This window comes from Calypte anna, chromosome 18 (genome assembly GCF_003957555.1).
Source record: "Calypte anna isolate BGI_N300 chromosome 18, bCalAnn1_v1.p, whole genome shotgun sequence".
NCBI classification, from domain to species: Eukaryota; Metazoa; Chordata; class Aves; order Apodiformes; family Trochilidae; genus Calypte; species Calypte anna.
Genome location: NC_044263.1, coordinates 6,987,930 through 7,005,156, shown reverse-complemented (window position 1 = coordinate 7,005,156; position 17,227 = coordinate 6,987,930). Strand labels below are relative to the sequence as shown.

The window sequence follows — 17,227 nt, the reverse complement described above, 5'->3', positions numbered from 1 at the left end:
ACTTAATGGAATTGCCTTTCATTTTCATTAGTCCTAGAACAAACACTTGTGATAGTTTGATCTGTAAGGTTTCCAAGAGTTAGCTAAAAAAATACAGCAGATAATCAAGTCAGAAATGTAAAATGAATCAGTTTTGGAATTCCTTTAAGGAAAAGACTTTTCTCTTGTTCTGTCAAGCTGTTTTTCTTCAGCTTTGTGTGTGAAAGTCAGTGATCAGTCTGTGCTGCATCAGTTAGTGGATGCTTTTGGCATACAAAGATGTAGAAATGTCTGAGCAGAGCCAACAACTCTGTTGAGGTTTTATTCCCTGTTCGTGTGAACTCCAGATTCCCATAGTAATGGGTACCATTTCCTCCCTTCTGTGTCTGCTTGCTGAAGTATGAATTGTTACCCAGTGGCTGAACTCACCAATTCAAAAGGCAGTTGGCCAACTACCAATAATTGGTTATTTTGGAATGTACTGAAAAAGGGTGAAAATTGGAAGTAATTGATAGGCAGGTCTTAAAGTGCTTAATGTTGTGTCTAGGGTTTGCAGATTTCACGTGGGGATGTCACTATAGGATGCAAGCTTTATGTTTATGCTGATATATGTAAATGTGTGTTTTCCTTCCTGCCTCCATAAACTAAAAGATTTCCAGGAAGTTTCAAAAGCAAAAATTTAGATATTTCAATTGTTTGTAATCTTATACTAGATGCAAATGAGAGAACATCTGTCTATATGCAGGTCTTTTGGGGTTTTTAACTAACCTCAAAATTCAGTTTCACTTCCTTCTCAAGTAGAGGTCTTAGCAGTATGATGAATTCATACAGTACAAAATCTAAACCTGTTTTCTTCTTGATAAATTCAGGTTTCCTGAGCTAGAAAAGATCTGCATAAACAGAGCAATTGATTTTCATACCTGCAGTGAGATCTTGCTCATTGTTCTGTGCTATTTAAGTCACAGTGAGGATGTCTGGGTACTGGTTTGGCTCTGGTCATGAACGAGGGGCAAGATGTGAATGAAAGGAGGCAAGGTTCAGAAAAGGACTCTGTGTTATCAGCCTCTGGATCCATTAAACACAGCCAGCCAGCCTCAGACACACAAAGTGCTCAGTGCTGATGATAACTGGGAGTGCAGCAGCTGGGGTAGTGGCTGTACTGCTGGTTCTTGTGACAGTGTCACTGCAATGTAAAGTCGTGCCAGGAATCAGCTTTTCAGAAGGGGCTGTTTCTTGTTGTCCCATGGATGACATTGAAGCACTGCTGCAGAATATCAACTTTTTAAGAAGATGTTTTCAGGCATCCTGTGCGTTATGAGCAATTAAACATTCTACAACAGCTTTGGGAAGGTGCAGCTTGAAGGATTAATATAGGAATGCTGTCTGTTGTCTGGAGGACCTAACTATAACTTCAGGGTGCTTTTCTGTTATAATTGGCAATTGATATAAAACATAAGTATTAAAAATCAGGGAATGTTTTTATGTAGCTTCACTTTTTATCAGAATTAAACCAGCCAGAGTTTAAAGACAAATTTGGCAAAGAAATCTATTATTTTCATTCTAGTTTCTATGCATTTGCATATTCTTCAGTAAAATACAGTCATTTTGGTGTTGGTTGTCTAGTTTGTATGCCTAACTCTTATAATAATAATTTGTGTTTGGTTTTTTAATGGTTCACTTTCAGGATGAGCTCTCTGATGTTAGCCAAGCAGGCTCAAAATCCACTACTCCAGCATCCACAGCTGCTTCAGATGCACAGGTACTGCCTGCTGAAACTCCTCAAAAGGAAGATGTTGAAGGGCTTGCAAAGGACACCAATATGCCAAATGAGAAGCTGGATGCTGGCAAGAATATGGAAGTACAGGTAGCTCAAGAGACAAGAAATGTGTCCACTGGTAAGCTGATTTAAATTGTTGATTTTGTATCTCATATTTAATGAATTAATCTTTATTGTTACACAAATGAGAAGTGTTTCTTTACTCAGTAGTTTTAGGAGTACACAATATTGGTAAGAGATACAAGTCTGTTTATTGGTGGCTTCAGATTTTCTAGAATCAGAATTATCTAAGGCATGTCCTTATAATCATCAGGAGTGTCACTCAGCCTGACACAATGTCATGAGATGGCAGATATCTGCTTGGTTTCTTGAGTGCAGAGTGGTGGGAAATAACTACAGCTGGATGACTTTAGCTAAATTCAGGAGAAACTAAGAAATGTCAGTGTCTGCTTTAGAATGTCAATATCCATAGGTCTTCTCATTTAATTACCTTGATAAGTCTTTGAACAGAAGTCTACTAATTTGGTGATTGGCTAAGAACAGTTACAGGTCATACATCATGGTGATTTATATTTGATGAAAACATACCTCTGGCTTTTCCCCTAGGTGGAAATGAAAATGAAGAAAAATCTGAAGTTCAGGCAATCATTGAGTCAACTCCAGAGTTGGATATGGATAAAGATCTCAGTGGATATAAGGGTTCCAGGTAGGTTGAGTGTTGGGATTTGAGTAAGGTAACCAATTTTAGAGACTTTGGTTTTTAACCTTTGACTTTTTAGAAATTTTAGCAGACTGAGATAATGTATAATATAATGAATCTCCTACTTCTGTGACCTTATTTCCCCAAATTCTTCAGGTAGTTTTAAGTGCAAACAGCAGTTCTTCATTCTGTTGCTACACTTGATGAATATTCATGTTGCAGCTGATCTAAGAATGCTTAATTATTCTTTCAGTATTGCAAGTAAAGGGTCTACACCAAAAGGCCTTTTATACCTAGATGAAACTTTAAAGGTTCTAGCACTTTCCAAGCTGGGTCCATAAGTTTTCACTTATATCTTAAAAATCTGGATTTATGACTGACTTTGCAAATGTTACATCATTTATTTATCAGATTCTGATGGTGGTGTTTGCAGAATGCTTTTGCCTGAGTCTGCTTTCTTGCAGATTTTTACTGGTGAAGGGTAACATTTATTTCAGAAGCTCTAAATCCCCATAAAAGAAGGCAAGTGCTGTTTTAGTAGCAACAGGGGTGCCTTTTAGGCAAGCTTTAAACAATTTAGGGTCTGTAGGTTTCATTCATCTGATGAGATGGAAAAAAATTGCCTTTTAAATGAATGCCAATGGTGTATGATTTTTCTGTGAAAGAAGCCCCTTTTCTGGCCAGAGGAATATTTTGCTTTCTGATTATTTGGTTCTCTTGCATTTTTGTTGTATTAAATGACTTCCAGTCTGGCTGAGCTGTATGTTCTTTAGACATTTGAGCTGACTAAGTCCTGATGGGTCAGAATTACTTTATGCCAAAACCTGATGCCTTTTAATTTATTAAAATTCTGATCAGCTCAATATCAGCAGCTACCTTTGGGATCTTTGCAAATGCAGCCTAGGACTTGGAGCCAACTGAAAGCTGCTAAAAATTTTACTTCTGTTTTCTTGGGGGTAACAAATGAACTACTGGTAAAAACTGAGAAAACTTTCTTTAATGTGCTTTTTTTAACTTTCTAAATGTTCTTAATATTTGCTTCCTGCTTTGTCTGGATTTATTCCTATGAACAGCACTCCTACAAAAGGCATAGAGAACAAAGCATTTGACCGAAATACGGAGTCACTCTTTGAAGAGCTGTCATCTGCTGGCTCTGGCCTGATTGGAGATGTGGATGAAGGTGCAGATTTACTGGGTAAGAAAGGTTATTTAAAGAGGATTTTTTCTTGTTAGTGGATTGCTTAATTATTCCTGCTGGATTTACTGTTAGGATTCATTTGCATTAAGATCTTTTGAGTATCATCCTAAGGTGGTCATTGGAATGCAAAAAAACCCCCAGAAGCAAGTGGTTGTTCTTTCTTTCAAAATAATAGTATCAGCCTTAATCTTTTGGGGTACATCTTACACTGTTCTCTGTTTCAGGCTTCCCCATGTGTTTTCTGACACAACTATTATCTTGAGCAAAGATTATTTTATCTTGAAATAGTTTAATTTTGTGGTTTAATTCAGATTATGTCTAATCTGTAATGGCCTGACTTTGTCACCTCTCGATGGAATTTAACTTGTAAGAAAGAATTGCAGTAGAATAGTGGGAATTTGAGAATCAAACCATTAAGTGAGAAGAGGGGCAAATGACATTTGTCTCTCCAAGCAGCTTGCTGCTACTTTTGTGTGACTAAATAAAATGTGTTTTGGAAATATGAGTTGATTGGAGGAAAAAGGTCATTAAAAAAGAATAACAAGGTATTTTTGGACATATCAGTGTTCAGGCCTCTCTTTGAAATAATGAGGGGGTTCTGTGAAATGTATAATGCAGGTGCAACTTTTGTGTGTTTTAGAAATGAGTTGTTTGTGGAAAATCAGCAGTTTGCTTCTGTGATCTGACCTGACAGAAATGCAGATAGTTAGTAATAATATTTAAAACTGTTGAGTGTGCAGTCTGGGTTTCTGGTTGTTCAGTGTTTCAGTAGAACTTATTTTACATCAAGTAGGTGACAGTTCTGCCAAGTAGGACTCACTGGGACTACTGGGCCTGTCTCCAGTCTGAGAGATGTTTTTTTCCTTGTCACCCTCTGCTGCTTTGAATCCTGAGCAGTGAGGACCATCACATCCTTGCTGGAATATACTGTATCCAAAACTTTTGCAGTGACACATTCTGCATGAAAAAATACAAATACTGGAGAAGTATTAACATGTAATAACTTCCATCCCTTAGCTATGTGATACAGTGTTTAAAAACAAGTACTGTCAGGACTTCCTGATAATAATGCTTTGTTTTCCATGGGCAAAAATAATAATCTTTTTAGTATAATGGATCAAATGTTTGTCACTGACTTCATCACCATTTTCTGTAAAACCACTGATAGAAACAGAGGTGTGTGCAAAATGAACACTTTGTAACTGGGTTTATTATGCAGGATGTGTTGGTCTGAAAGTTCTACTATATAATCATTTCAGTTTGAGCACAACCATTGTCCTACTTACTCTGTGTTACTGAAAAGCCACATCTGCATCCAGGGCTGTGGGTGTGTTACAAGCATTTGGATCTGTTCTAAGTGAACATTAAACTTGAGTTTGGAGTTCTGCAAAAGTAGTTAATTGGGATTCTCTAATCTGTTTTCTCTTGGGCTGCATACCCAGGGGAATATTCTGGTGTGTATGCTTCTTTTTTATAAAAAAAAAACACATTCTTTGAAATATGTTGCTTCTGCAGTTAGGCGGTGTTGGCTGCTGCTCTCATTAAATACATTCTCTGCATTTTTCCCCTGCTTGGTAACATTGTTTTATTTTTTTTTGCCTTTGCTCTTTTGGCTTTCTAGTTTTTGTTCTTGCGTTATAAAGGATCCTGAGACCTGCTGGGAAGTGATCCTACATACTTTTATCTTTGAATACTGAAAATATTTAAAAAGCAAGAGCCACTTACATAAAAAAATCTTGGTGACCTAGTGCAGGGGATTTCTTCAGATACTGGTAAAGTCACAACAGCTGATCTAAGTTCCCTCACTGTCATTTACTTTTAAACCCAAAACCCAGTGAGAAATTCCAAAGAGGGAACTTGCATGTCTGTTTTTAGATATGCTTAGTTATTGTTATCCAAATATCTTCTGTCACTAAAGTTGCTTAGAAGATTGTGTTCATAGAGTATTTTAAAATACTTCCCCCATTAGCATACCTTTTCCATTAGGTGTGTTAATCTTGATTTAGCATAATTTCTGTCATTATCAGTGTGGTAATTATATGTAAAAGTATTATTTGCTGCCTGAAAGTATAATTTTGAAACCTTTCAAATTACATTATTTTAGGCATGTAAACAATATGAAAAAAAATTCTTTTCCAGAAAGTTACATAATATTGCAATGATTAAAAGAAGAGCTAACTTCACTTTTTTCCATGGTAGCATATTAATTAGAAACTCTTACTGAATGGCTTAGCATTTCTTCCAAGTATTGTGTTTCTAAATTATTTCACAGAAAATGAGAGACTTTTATTAAATTCCTCATTTTGTAAGAGGTCTAACCAATAGAAATGGTTGTGACAAACTTAACTTCTTAACATCTGTCCTTTGCATAAATCCTGCTTTAAATCACATCATGTTCCACTTCAGATTTTTTGTGGTGGTTTTGTTTTAATTCATTCTTACTTCATAAGTCTAAATATTTTACTGCTCTTCACTCATTCTACACCTTACATGAAATATTTCTTGTTCTTGTTTTTGCTCTACATGGAATGCATGGGCTTTAAAGACCATAATTTCTTTGGTAAGGTATCATTTGCTCTGGGGAAATCTTCAGGGCTTTAACAATCTGAGCTTTATAATTCAGCATGTCTTGTGTCTGTAACTGATAACTTTTGTTTCTAACATGGTATAAAAGACAGTTGAGCAATTTAAAATTCTTGTGCACTAATACTTCCCCAGGAATGCCATGTTTGCTTTCTGACATAGTGATTCTGTAAGCTCTTCAAAATATACAGAGTAGGTGGAGGTAGGGCTGGCCAGGAGCCTGGGGTTAGAACACTGGGGCTGCCTTAGGCCTAAGTTGAAGATGGATTGGGAAGAAGGTGGAGGGGGAAGTTAACTAGAAGGTAGGTCCTGAAAATTCAGATAGCTCACAGGTTTTCTGACAAGTTTGTCATACTTAAAATTCAGCTGTTTTGTTTTATCTGCTAACCTTGTGTTTGTTTTCTTTGAAAAGGAATGGGTCGTGAGGTTGAAAACCTTATTTTGGAAAACACTCAGCTGTTGGAGACAAAGTGAGTGAGAATTTGTATCTAAAAATACTGCTCTGCTGTTGCTTTGTTAAATCCTTATAGAGTTGAATCACATACAAATGTACTTTTAGTTCTAAGAGTGGTGGTGGTGTAAGTATGGTCTATGTAAGAAATTTGTAGATCTTCAAATTCAAGAATAAAATCAGTGTAAAGCTAAATTATGAGACTATAATCATCCTTGTAATGGTGTATTTTAAATGTTTATATAGAAATGCACTGAATGTAGTGAAGAATGATTTGATAGCAAAGGTGGATGAATTGACCTGTGAGAAGGATGTACTACAAGGTGAATTAGAAGCTGTAAAACAAGCAAAACAAAAGCTTGAAGAGAAGAACAAGGAACTGGAAGAAGAGCTGAGAAAGTAAGTTTAATTCTGTGGTTGTGAAAAAAGAGGAAAAAAATTCCCAAACCACTGTGGCATCTAATGCAACGATTTTTTATTTTGTGTTTAGAGCTCGTGCAGAAGCAGAGGAAGCAAGACAGAAAGCTAAAGAGGATGATGATGTAGGTGTATGTGTGTGTGTGTATTTTTGTACAGATAATCCATAATGGGGCATTAGAAGCTTCTATGTGATTAGTGGGTGCTACTATACTGCTTATTATAAGCAGTGGTAGAATTCCTCAATATATAGAGAACATAAAGGCCTAAAGACCAGAAGTAAATTTAAGCTGACCAGGCCTAGTTTTCTTTCTTTCCTCTCTGCCCACTGTTGTGTGTCACATTCTTTTTGCAGAACTGTTTTTTATTCAGTTTATACTACATGCAAAGGATGGGAGGAGAAGAAGGGAAAACTGAGCTAGTTTTACCAAGCCCCAAATGATTTGGAATGTGGAACTGTGCCCTAAAGTGACCCTTCTCTGAAGGCAGGGGCTGACTCTGCAAGGCTCTGCTGTGCTCCTTTGTTTGTCCCATGTTTGGTTTTTTGTGTGCTCAGAGTGATGTCCCCACGGCTCAGCGGAAGCGTTTTACTCGTGTGGAAATGGCCCGGGTGCTGATGGAGAGAAATCAGTATAAGGAGAGGTTGATGGAGCTTCAGGAAGCTGTCCGATGGACTGAGATGATCAGGTAAAAGGCTCTTTTAAAAATCCTTGATAAGGCTCCTTGGATTTGACAAGCTTTTGAGCTTTACCTGCAGATTGGTGGTAGTTTGAGGCCTTCGTTGCCCTTCTGCTTGTCTCTCTGGGTACCCGTGAATAGTTTGGTTGTGAAGTTATGTGCATAAACTTAGCACATCAAAAGGGGTTCTTGATGAGACCTCAGTGAAGATGTTGCTTTATGTGATGTGAAATAAGCATCTTGTGAAGAAATGTGTGTGTTTGGAACACTCCTAAAACATTAATCACAACATGAAATTTGGGCAGGGGAAATTGTTGTGTCTATGCATGCACAGACCTTAAAGCATTGGGTGAGATGTCCAAACAGGAATAACACAGTCATCAGTCTGAGAGTAGCACATGGGTAAGAATTTGGGTTGTTCAGGAGAAAGCATTATTTAAAAAAATTAGTACAGGTTTAAATTTAAGCAATAACGATGTTTACCTACTCTAATTTGCAGTCTGAATATTGAGTTGTCTGGAAGATTTGATTTTAAAACCCAAGTCTTTCACCTCCGACCTCATCCCTGCTGATTCTTGTCACAACTCCCATCCGTGTCCCTGTCTAGCAGTAGCGATGTCAATTGGTGCCACCTGCCGGTCAGGTGCAACGATGGCATTTCCTTTTCTCTGCTGTCCTCAATAACTGAGCTATTTTAACACTGATTCTGCGAGAGGAAAAATAGATAATGCCAAGCAGATGTGGCTTTTGCTTTTCTATGGAGATTTCTCCTGGAGAAATCCTCTCCTATCTCTGTTAATTCATCTGTGACTTCAGTAATGAGCACTGTATCATTTATTTACTGATGTGTTGAAGATTAAGAGGTATTCTAATAAAAGACAATGCTTAAATCATTACAAAGCAGAAGGCAGAAGAATTTAAAATAGTTTGCTGATTTCTTCTAGTTGTTTCCATTGCAAAGTGTTGGGCAGATTTGTTTCTTCTGCCTGAAAAACACTCACGAGTTGTTTGTGATGTAAATAAATGTGGAGAGTGTTTAGTATGCAACTTCAGTTCATTTAGTGAGAATTTCAATATTGTACTCTGATCAAAGAAGAAGTGGCAATGTGAAGAGTTGGGCTTTGATACTTTTGATATGTTACCCTGTTTTGTGAAATATTTGTTCTATTCCATTGTTATTTAACACTTGTTCCATTCCTTTCCTGTTTTATATAATTAATGCTTTCTCATTAAACTTAGAATTCATTTCTTGTAGAGCATCAAGAGAAAATCCAGCCATGCAAGAAAAGAAGAGATCAAGCATTTGGCAGTTGTAAGTATTGAAGCACAACTCACTGTCAAAAATAAATAAACCCTAACCAATTAGCTGGTACATTTTTGTGTGTTAGCTAATTATCCTTTTGGCAGATGAAGGTGTCATAACTGTTGTCCTCTTGTCACCTAGCATGCCAGCTCGGTAAGGCTGCTCTTGAAGACAAAAATGTATCGTAAGCTGCATCACATAGTGAATGGCTCTGCACTTTGTGACATCAAATGCCAAAGTGCTGGAACTTTTCCTAGCTGAATGTGCACCAGGACTCTTGTTCTGAACAGTTTTCTGGATTATTTTCTATGATAAAAATAGAAACTTGAATAGCTCGTGTGGATTGCGTTTGTTTTCGCTTTCTTTTCCTTTACAAAATACTACTTACTAACTTAAATCTGTCTTCCCAACTTCAAGCTTTTTAAATCTAAAATAATGTTACTCACAGCAAGATATTTATCAAGTAATCCTTCTAATACTGTGGTTTGGTGGTAACTCTTCTATGTTTTAGTCTACAAAATGGTGAGATTTTTAAACAGCCTCTGTGCATGAACTAATATGCATCATAAAGCTGTCTTCCAGGTGTGGTGTTCACATCCTAATTTTGTTGGCTCCGTGTAGATGTTCCTTCAGTTTGATAAACAAATGGGACAATAACTCTAAGATTTTTTTGTTAATGACATTGAGTTTCTGTGCTTGGAGAGTTGCTGAGTGTGTGGTAGCTGCTATGTTGGGCTCCAGTTTCTTAGTCTAACTGGCTTGAGCAAGCTGGCATATGCAGTGTTTTGCCTGTCAAATCTGGATGTGTCTGACAAATCTTAACTATGTTTTATTTCCAGTTTTAGCAGGCTCTTCAGTTCATCTAGCAATACAGCTAAGAAACCAGAGCCTCCTGTCAATGTCAAATACAATGCTCCAACCTCACATATTACTCCATCAGTGAAGAAAAGAAGCAGCACCTTATCTCAGTTACCAAGTGACAAATCTAAAGCCTTTGAATTCCTCAGTGAAGAGTAAGACATTTATTTTTTTTTATAGTACTAGATATGCTCTCTTAAGTATTTACTCTTTTAAAAAATTCTCTTGATGAATAGCATTACTGGGTGAAGTACAATGTTCTCCTGAGGTTGATGTTGCTGCATAAGGAATCAATGTAGTGCAGACTGAAATGCACAGCACTGGATGAGCATTCTGGATAGTATTCCTGGGCAGTAGTATTTTGTTTGACAAATATCACTGCTTTTCTTTGGGAGTGCATTTAGGCACAGGAGGCAGAATTTTGTGGCACATTTTATGTGCAAGTGTTTTAGATAAGCAATAACTGTCCAGTTGCTGTCACTGGTTCAGTGGAAGTTCAGTGGAAAAATAGAACAATGTGAGTCAGACTGACAAGTATCTATAATTATTTTTTTTCTACTGGGCTTTTTTTGTAAAATAAAAGGATATATTGCCCAATGTTAGATCATCTAGGAGAGGTGTATATCCCTAGTTAAGTCTCCTTGAAGGATACTGACAGTAGACCTCCTGGTTTTGCCTGTGCTTCACAGCTCCCTTAGAAATAGGCCCCACAAAACCTCTTGTTCTACAGTTGATGTGTGAAAACTTGTGATCTCTTTGGTAACCCAATGCTTCCCCAGAGGTCTTATCTGTTTATAGCAATTCCCATTGCACAAAGAAGTCTAAAGAGCATAAATAATAAGTTCTTTAATAATGATTCTTCCCTAGAACTGAAGCCAGTCTGGCCTCACGCAGAGAGCAGAAAAGAGAGCAGTATCGCCAGGTGAAAGCACATGTTCAGAAGGAGGATGGGAGAGTGCAAGCATTTGGCTGGAGTCTACCTCAGAAGTATAAACAGGTATGATGCTTGTGTTTTCACATGCACTGGTAACAACTTCATTTGTGAAAGTTTAACAGAGTATAATTTCACAGCTTGTGACAGATTCCAGTAGGGTTTTTTTTAATTGAACTTTTGAAGGTAAAAGAGTCTTTCCAAGGAAAAACTCCTCATAATATTTACCAAAGCTCTATCAACTGAGTCCAAAGACTGTAAAGCTCTCTTAAAGGGGAAAGCTTTTCTGGTTGTCTGTCTTTTTTTTTTTTTTTCTTGCCTAGGTGGCAAATGGTGGACAGGGTGAAAATAAGATGAAGAACTTGCCTGTACCTGTTTACCTGAGACCTTTAGATGAGAAGGATACCTCTATGAAGGTAGGTGATAGAGACTTGGACAATCCTGAATATATTTAATAAAGAAAATAATTGAGTTGAAACTAAAAAATGTTTATTTTTCAAGCATAGATGAAATGTACATGGTTTAATCTTAATGATTTCCTTAAAATGGACTGCAGATCTATAATAATTTTTGTTACTTAATAACTTTTGTTACTTTTGTTACTTAATGTTTTGTTATTTAACAACGGGTGTGCCTTTTTTTTCTAGTTTAACATTTAAGTGTTTCTTTCAAGCTGTGGTGTGCTGTAGGGGTGAACCTATCAGGAGGGAAAACACGAGATGGTGGCTCTGTGGTTGGTGCTAGTGTGTTCTACAATGATGTGACTGCTGTGGATGCAGATGGCAACAAGCAGCAAACAGGATCTCAGAGCAGCTTAGATAAACTAGAACAAGAGCTCAAGGTAAATTACTATAAGGCATGTGGAATAATTTATGTACTTCAAGTTATTTTAATAACACGTTAATCAGTGGTGATACTCAGTAGAGTATCTGGTATGTAAGTAGTGTTCTTCTGTAGTTTTATACTTCTCTAAAAGTACAATTGTGCTGTATAGTTATTTTGTATAAAATTGTGCTGTATAGAATATACAGTACAATTGTGCTGTATAGAATATTTTGTATTTCTACATAAATACAAAGTATAAGGGGTTTTATATTCCAAATGCATAGAAAACAAGCAAATACATGTTATTTTACAGTGACATTAAAGATACACAACTTTTTGCATATTTATGTATATTTCTCTAGCTGATAATGAAAGAAAATACCAGATCAAAGGTAATATTTTGATTTTGTCACCCTGACTGTTGTTGTCCTGCCTTTCTGCTCCTTCAGGACCAGCAGAAGGAGCTGAAACACCAAGAAGAATTATCCAGTCTAGTTTGGATCTGTACAAGCACACATTCTGCTACAAAAGTTATCATTATTGATGCTAATCAACCAGGAAATATTCTGGACAGTTTCATTGTTTGCAATTCTCATGTTCTTTGTATTGCTAGTGTACCAGGTAAAGATTTGTTATGTTTTTGCTCCTACTTTACTGTATCTTATTCAGATTTGCTTATGTTTAGTTATAGAGAAAGCTATTGGATTTCTACACTACTGTTGCACTCTTCAGTTTGCTCTTGACATAAATTAACTCAAGGGTAGAGAGACATCAGTGTCAGAAACCAGGAATAATACTTTAAATTCTGAAAGTATTTGAGGGTTGTAAGAGAGAAAACAGGATCTGTTGCAGTTAAATTCTTCATAACTATGTAGACAGGTATCCCTGTTTGCACTGTTCTTAAATCTGATTGAATAGAAAATTTGAAATAGAAATAAAGTAGTTGGAAAACTGCAGATTAAAATATGGTGTATAACATTCAAGTGTGCACATGTGTAGATACTGCTTTTGCTTTTTGAGCTTTGCAATCACATCCTCAAACTGCTGATCATGTAAAAATAGTTTGTTAGATACATACAATCACTTGTGATTTAACATGCAGATGTATGTATCTAACAAGTAATTTAACATGCAGTTGTATGTATCTCTCACTTGCTGGAGAGTTCATTCATCTTGATGCTCAGTTTGTTACCAGATATTAGAGAGATCCAATTTTATCCCCACAAGAAATAATTCAGTGGATTTAATCTCTTTCAGGTGCAAGGGAAACAGACTATCCTGCAGGAGAAGAAGGAGCTCAAGAGGCAGATCCCAGTCAGGTGGATAAGTCATCTCTGTGTGGCAGCATGACCAGCAACAGCTCTGCTGAAACAGACAGCTTGCTGGGAGGAATCACAGTGGTGGGCTGTACTGCAGAGGGGATCACAGCACCACCTGTAGCTCATGATGCAAATGGTGGCTCCCCAATGGCAGATAAACAGTCAGGTATGAAAATGACATGTGTGCTGGGGATGGCCAGACATGATTAGGTGTAGCTGAGAAATGAATGGTGCATGGATTTATTGTGTGTCTGTAAGTGGTGATAACATCAAACAAGCCTTCTGTGGGAAATGGCCTATAAATCTGTTATTTTTATTGGGTGTAATTGTAGCTGACGCCTTGATGGAGGTGGAATTAAATGTATATAAACAATTGCTTCTTTCAGATACTTTGGAGAGAACTCTCTTGTGCACAGTCTAAAGAGAGTTTTTAAATTATTCAGTATTTGAGAGGCCAACTTGCCAGTTCCTTTTGCCTTTATGCCTTAACTCTTGTAAAGTCCTGAAGGAGATTTGAGTGAAGCTGTTTGCTCCACAGCCATTCTTAAGATTTTCTGTCATTTCTTCTAGGCTCTATGGTGATGTGATAATGGATATGTGGTTGTTGGACTTGAATGCTATTTATTGTCTTATGGCATACAGTACTGTTGCCAGAGCTGTTTGTTTTAACTGATTGGATTTCACTGCTATTTTAGGTAATTGCTTAAAGGACAATCTGTGCCATCAGTCACTGTGTTCATACTTAAAGTGCATTTGACACTTGTTGATACCCAAACTTTAGTAGGTTACACTTTGTTTCTGATCCAATTTTTTTTTAATGAGTTATAAAATCAGGATTGTGACTGTCTGGTTATTACAGATATTCACTTAGGTTTCAAATATCAAGATCTGTCTGTTTTAATCAGATTAAAATTTTCTTGCAGTTGTTAACTTTTCCAATTTTTTTGTTCCTCAGATTCTGCAACTGAAAATAATTCAGTAGATGAAAATATTCCAACAGCAGAGGAGGCAACAGAAGCAACAGAAGTCAATGCAGGGACAGGAGAAGACACAGGTGATATAGCACAAACTGGAGTCTACACAGAGCATGTCTTCACAGATCCCCTAGGAGTGCAGAATACAACAGAGGCATCTCCTGTGTACCAGCCCAGGTACATAGTCCTCATACCTCTTGAAAAATATTTTAAAAGGAAATCATAGGTTATAATCAATATTTGCACTTTCTTCTATGTATTTTAACTGTTTGGATTTGGGTTTTTTTTTCCTATTTTTTAGCACTGAATCAGAGTTATATAAAGATGTTTCAGTTTTGCCAAATGAGCAAGACCTAGTGAGAGAAGAAGCACAGAAAATGAGTAGCCTTTTACCGACAATGTGGCTTGGAGCCCAGAATGGATGGTAAGAAAGTGCTAACCTTACTAAAATATTTGAAAAAATATTTTAAACTTCCTCTGCCTACAGGCTGATACCTGTCTTGAGTCAAGATTAAGTGCTAGAAAGCCCCAAGGGAGCCTAAACTTTGTATGCTTTAGTACATATAGGCATTTCAAAATTCAAAGAGAGTGTTGTAGGTAATTAGCAAGCTCTTTCTGGCAGGTAACATTTCTATCTGTGGAAAAGTTGTTTGGTTTGGGTTTTTTTGTTTGTTTGTTTTTAGTGGAAGAAGTTGTTATGGTCTGATAATTCCATAATTTTCAATATTTTACTATGCTAGAAAAATATATTGCCCTTTTAACTGCACTTTTTAGACACCTGAAAAACTGATCTGCTTCTCATGTTGTTCATTCTTTTGATCTATACATACTTCTCAATGAAAGATGAAAACTCTTGAATCATGGATTTCAGTTATAGGGATTTTTTTTTTCCTTTCTGGTAGAGCTTGCCCAGTGCTTTTAATCCATCCTGATTTGTCTTTACAGCCTGTATGTTCATTCGTCAGTGGCCCACTGGAGGAAATGTGTTCATGCCATTAAACTTAAAGATTCTATTCTCAGTATTGTGTAAGTCCTGAAAGAATGCCATGTACATCATAATGAACTCCTGTTAAAATACTTGCAAATTAGTTTTATGTTTCCTCCTCCAGATATTGGGGATGTCAGTTGTCATAAATGCATGCATACTCTTTAAGGGGCAGTGGAAATTGTTTGGGAAAGGAAAATAAAAGAAATCTTTTAGAAATCTTTTTTCAATAGTATCTATTCAAAATACTGTAGCTGAAATAATGAGCAGTAGCTGTATAGTTGGTATTCTTGGTAGTTGTATACACAAAACAGTTACAGGTTGTTATCCTTGATCTTTTCTTCAGGCATTGTACATATATTTTAAGCTTTCTGAACTGGATTTTGACTGATTTTGACTGACTTGTAAAAATCAGAACACTAGGGATTATATGACTATAAGAAATAAGCTGAAGTATAAGATGTGTATTTTGAGAAACGCAGTTTAACAGTGTATATTCTTGTACCTCCTTCCTTTTCCCAGACATGTCAAAGGAATAGTATTAGTTGCACTAGCTGATGGAACACTAGCAATATTTCACCGAGGAGTTGGTAAGCATTCTGTTAGATCTTGAAACCAGGGAAGTTATACTGATGAAGGGAAGTTATACTGATGTTTAGGGGAGAAATGTGCCATTTATAAATGGTGTTTTGAAACTGTATTCCATGGTGACCTTTTTACAGGTTGTCTTGAGAAATCTTGCTAGTATTTTAGTTGCAATTTCACAGTACATTTTGGGTGCCATTCTTAAGATTTTAGAGCATATTAAAAACATCATGATGCACTGGCCACTGTTTCTGTGTTCAGTCAAGCAGCAAGTGCCTGGCACTCTGTGGGTAGTTGCTTCTTGGAGTGTATACCAATACTTATCCAAGTAAAGCATTTAGCACTAGGTAACTTGCTATTTTTAAAAATGTTTTAAACATAAAAACAAAGTAACCTTTGGGGTGTTGCTAGTTCAAATAACTAGTTGTGGGTTTTTAATGACAATCCTAGCCAAAAATTTGTATTGACTTAGCCAGATTATTAGAGTGTTTTCTAAAAGTTAGACTGTTAAGGTATTTGCCTGTACTTTTAAATTCTTTTTAAGCTCAGGAACCTATGCATTCTTTTGGATTTTCTTTTCCTTCTGTTTTTGAAGATGGGCAGTGGGATTTGACGAATTATCACCTCTTGGACCTGGGCCGACCACATCATTCAATAAGATGCATGACAGTGGTACATGACAAAGTTTGGTGTGGCTACAGGAACAAAATCTATGTTGTTCAACCAAAGGCTATGAAAATAGAGGCAAGTTGGAATGGTGTTTAAAACAATAAAATGTTACATTTTAATGCCATCTTATACTACTGCTCAAACTCACTCCAGAGAACAGGCGTTTTTTTCATCATGGAAACAAGCATCCAAACAAATTTGTCTTGGAAATATTATTATGTTTTCTTAAGATGTTTTATCGTTGTTTTGGAAGATTGTAAGTGATGATGAGTTCTCAGTTACTGAAACCAACTTTCTGGGATTTAGTTCTCCACTTCTTGCTGACCAGAAACTGCAAAGTATCCTCATGCAGAGCTTGTAAGGAGAGCTTCCAGCTCATTCTCTACATGCTTGCCTCACTGTGTTCTCCATTTCCCTGTAACCATCTCTAAAATCAGTCTTGGCATACTTCAGAGGTTTGTAAATGTTAATTTTGAATGTTCTCTCCCTCCAGTTATAGCAAAGTTTGTTTATGTCAGGTGTGCAACCTGATGTTTCCACCACGTTGTGTCTGTACCTGACATCTCAAGAACAGGAAGTGGCTGAAAGCTGTGAGCAGTTTTAATGCTTCCACTTCTGCTAATTGGCCTGAGGTGTGGGCCAGACCTTTTGAGGGTGACTGCTCAGCTCTTTGGAAAATATCAAGTGCTTTGTTAATAGTCTCTTTTTGTTAAAAAGACTGTATGGAAAAAGTGGAAATGAACGCCGTCATACAACAGTGAAATCAGTTGTTTTGCTGGTGGATAGTGTGTATTTTGCACAAGTGGGTTTGTATGCTAGAGCAAGGTTTGACAGAATTAGGAGGAAAACCACTTTTTGGGTCATGTGTCTTGTGCTGTGACTGGAGGAACTCAGACTAAAAAAGCTCAGTGTTACAATGGAGACAGAAGCCATAGTAGGCTGAGATATGGAATGTAAATGATGATACAGTAGGAAACTGTGGCTTTGAGATCATA

General features: G+C 36.8%; 1 protein-coding gene across 4 annotated transcripts in view; it reads left to right on the top strand.

The window, feature by feature from the left end:
• SPAG9 (sperm associated antigen 9) overlaps nucleotides 1–17,227 on the top strand; it is a 60,383-nt gene that overhangs the window by 32,977 nt on the left and 10,179 nt on the right. For all 4 annotated transcript variants that reach the window (XM_030462003.1, XM_030462002.1, XM_008494472.2 and 1 more), the window contains 19 exons: nucleotides 1,664–1,874; nucleotides 2,363–2,462; nucleotides 3,530–3,651; nucleotides 6,650–6,707; nucleotides 6,935–7,087; nucleotides 7,179–7,230; nucleotides 7,662–7,792; nucleotides 9,039–9,095; nucleotides 9,926–10,099; nucleotides 10,812–10,941; nucleotides 11,199–11,291; nucleotides 11,549–11,716; nucleotides 12,150–12,321; nucleotides 12,958–13,185; nucleotides 13,975–14,170; nucleotides 14,295–14,417; nucleotides 14,939–15,019; nucleotides 15,501–15,568; nucleotides 16,159–16,307. In XM_030462003.1, coding sequence (XP_030317863.1) covers nucleotides 1,664–1,874; nucleotides 2,363–2,462; nucleotides 3,530–3,651; nucleotides 6,650–6,707; nucleotides 6,935–7,087; nucleotides 7,179–7,230; nucleotides 7,662–7,792; nucleotides 9,039–9,095; nucleotides 9,926–10,099; nucleotides 10,812–10,941; nucleotides 11,199–11,291; nucleotides 11,549–11,716; nucleotides 12,150–12,321; nucleotides 12,958–13,185; nucleotides 13,975–14,170; nucleotides 14,295–14,417; nucleotides 14,939–15,019; nucleotides 15,501–15,568; nucleotides 16,159–16,307 — 2,466 coding nt within the window. The remainder of the gene's footprint in view (nucleotides 1–1,663; nucleotides 1,875–2,362; nucleotides 2,463–3,529; nucleotides 3,652–6,649; nucleotides 6,708–6,934; nucleotides 7,088–7,178; nucleotides 7,231–7,661; nucleotides 7,793–9,038; nucleotides 9,096–9,925; nucleotides 10,100–10,811; nucleotides 10,942–11,198; nucleotides 11,292–11,548; nucleotides 11,717–12,149; nucleotides 12,322–12,957; nucleotides 13,186–13,974; nucleotides 14,171–14,294; nucleotides 14,418–14,938; nucleotides 15,020–15,500; nucleotides 15,569–16,158; nucleotides 16,308–17,227) is intronic.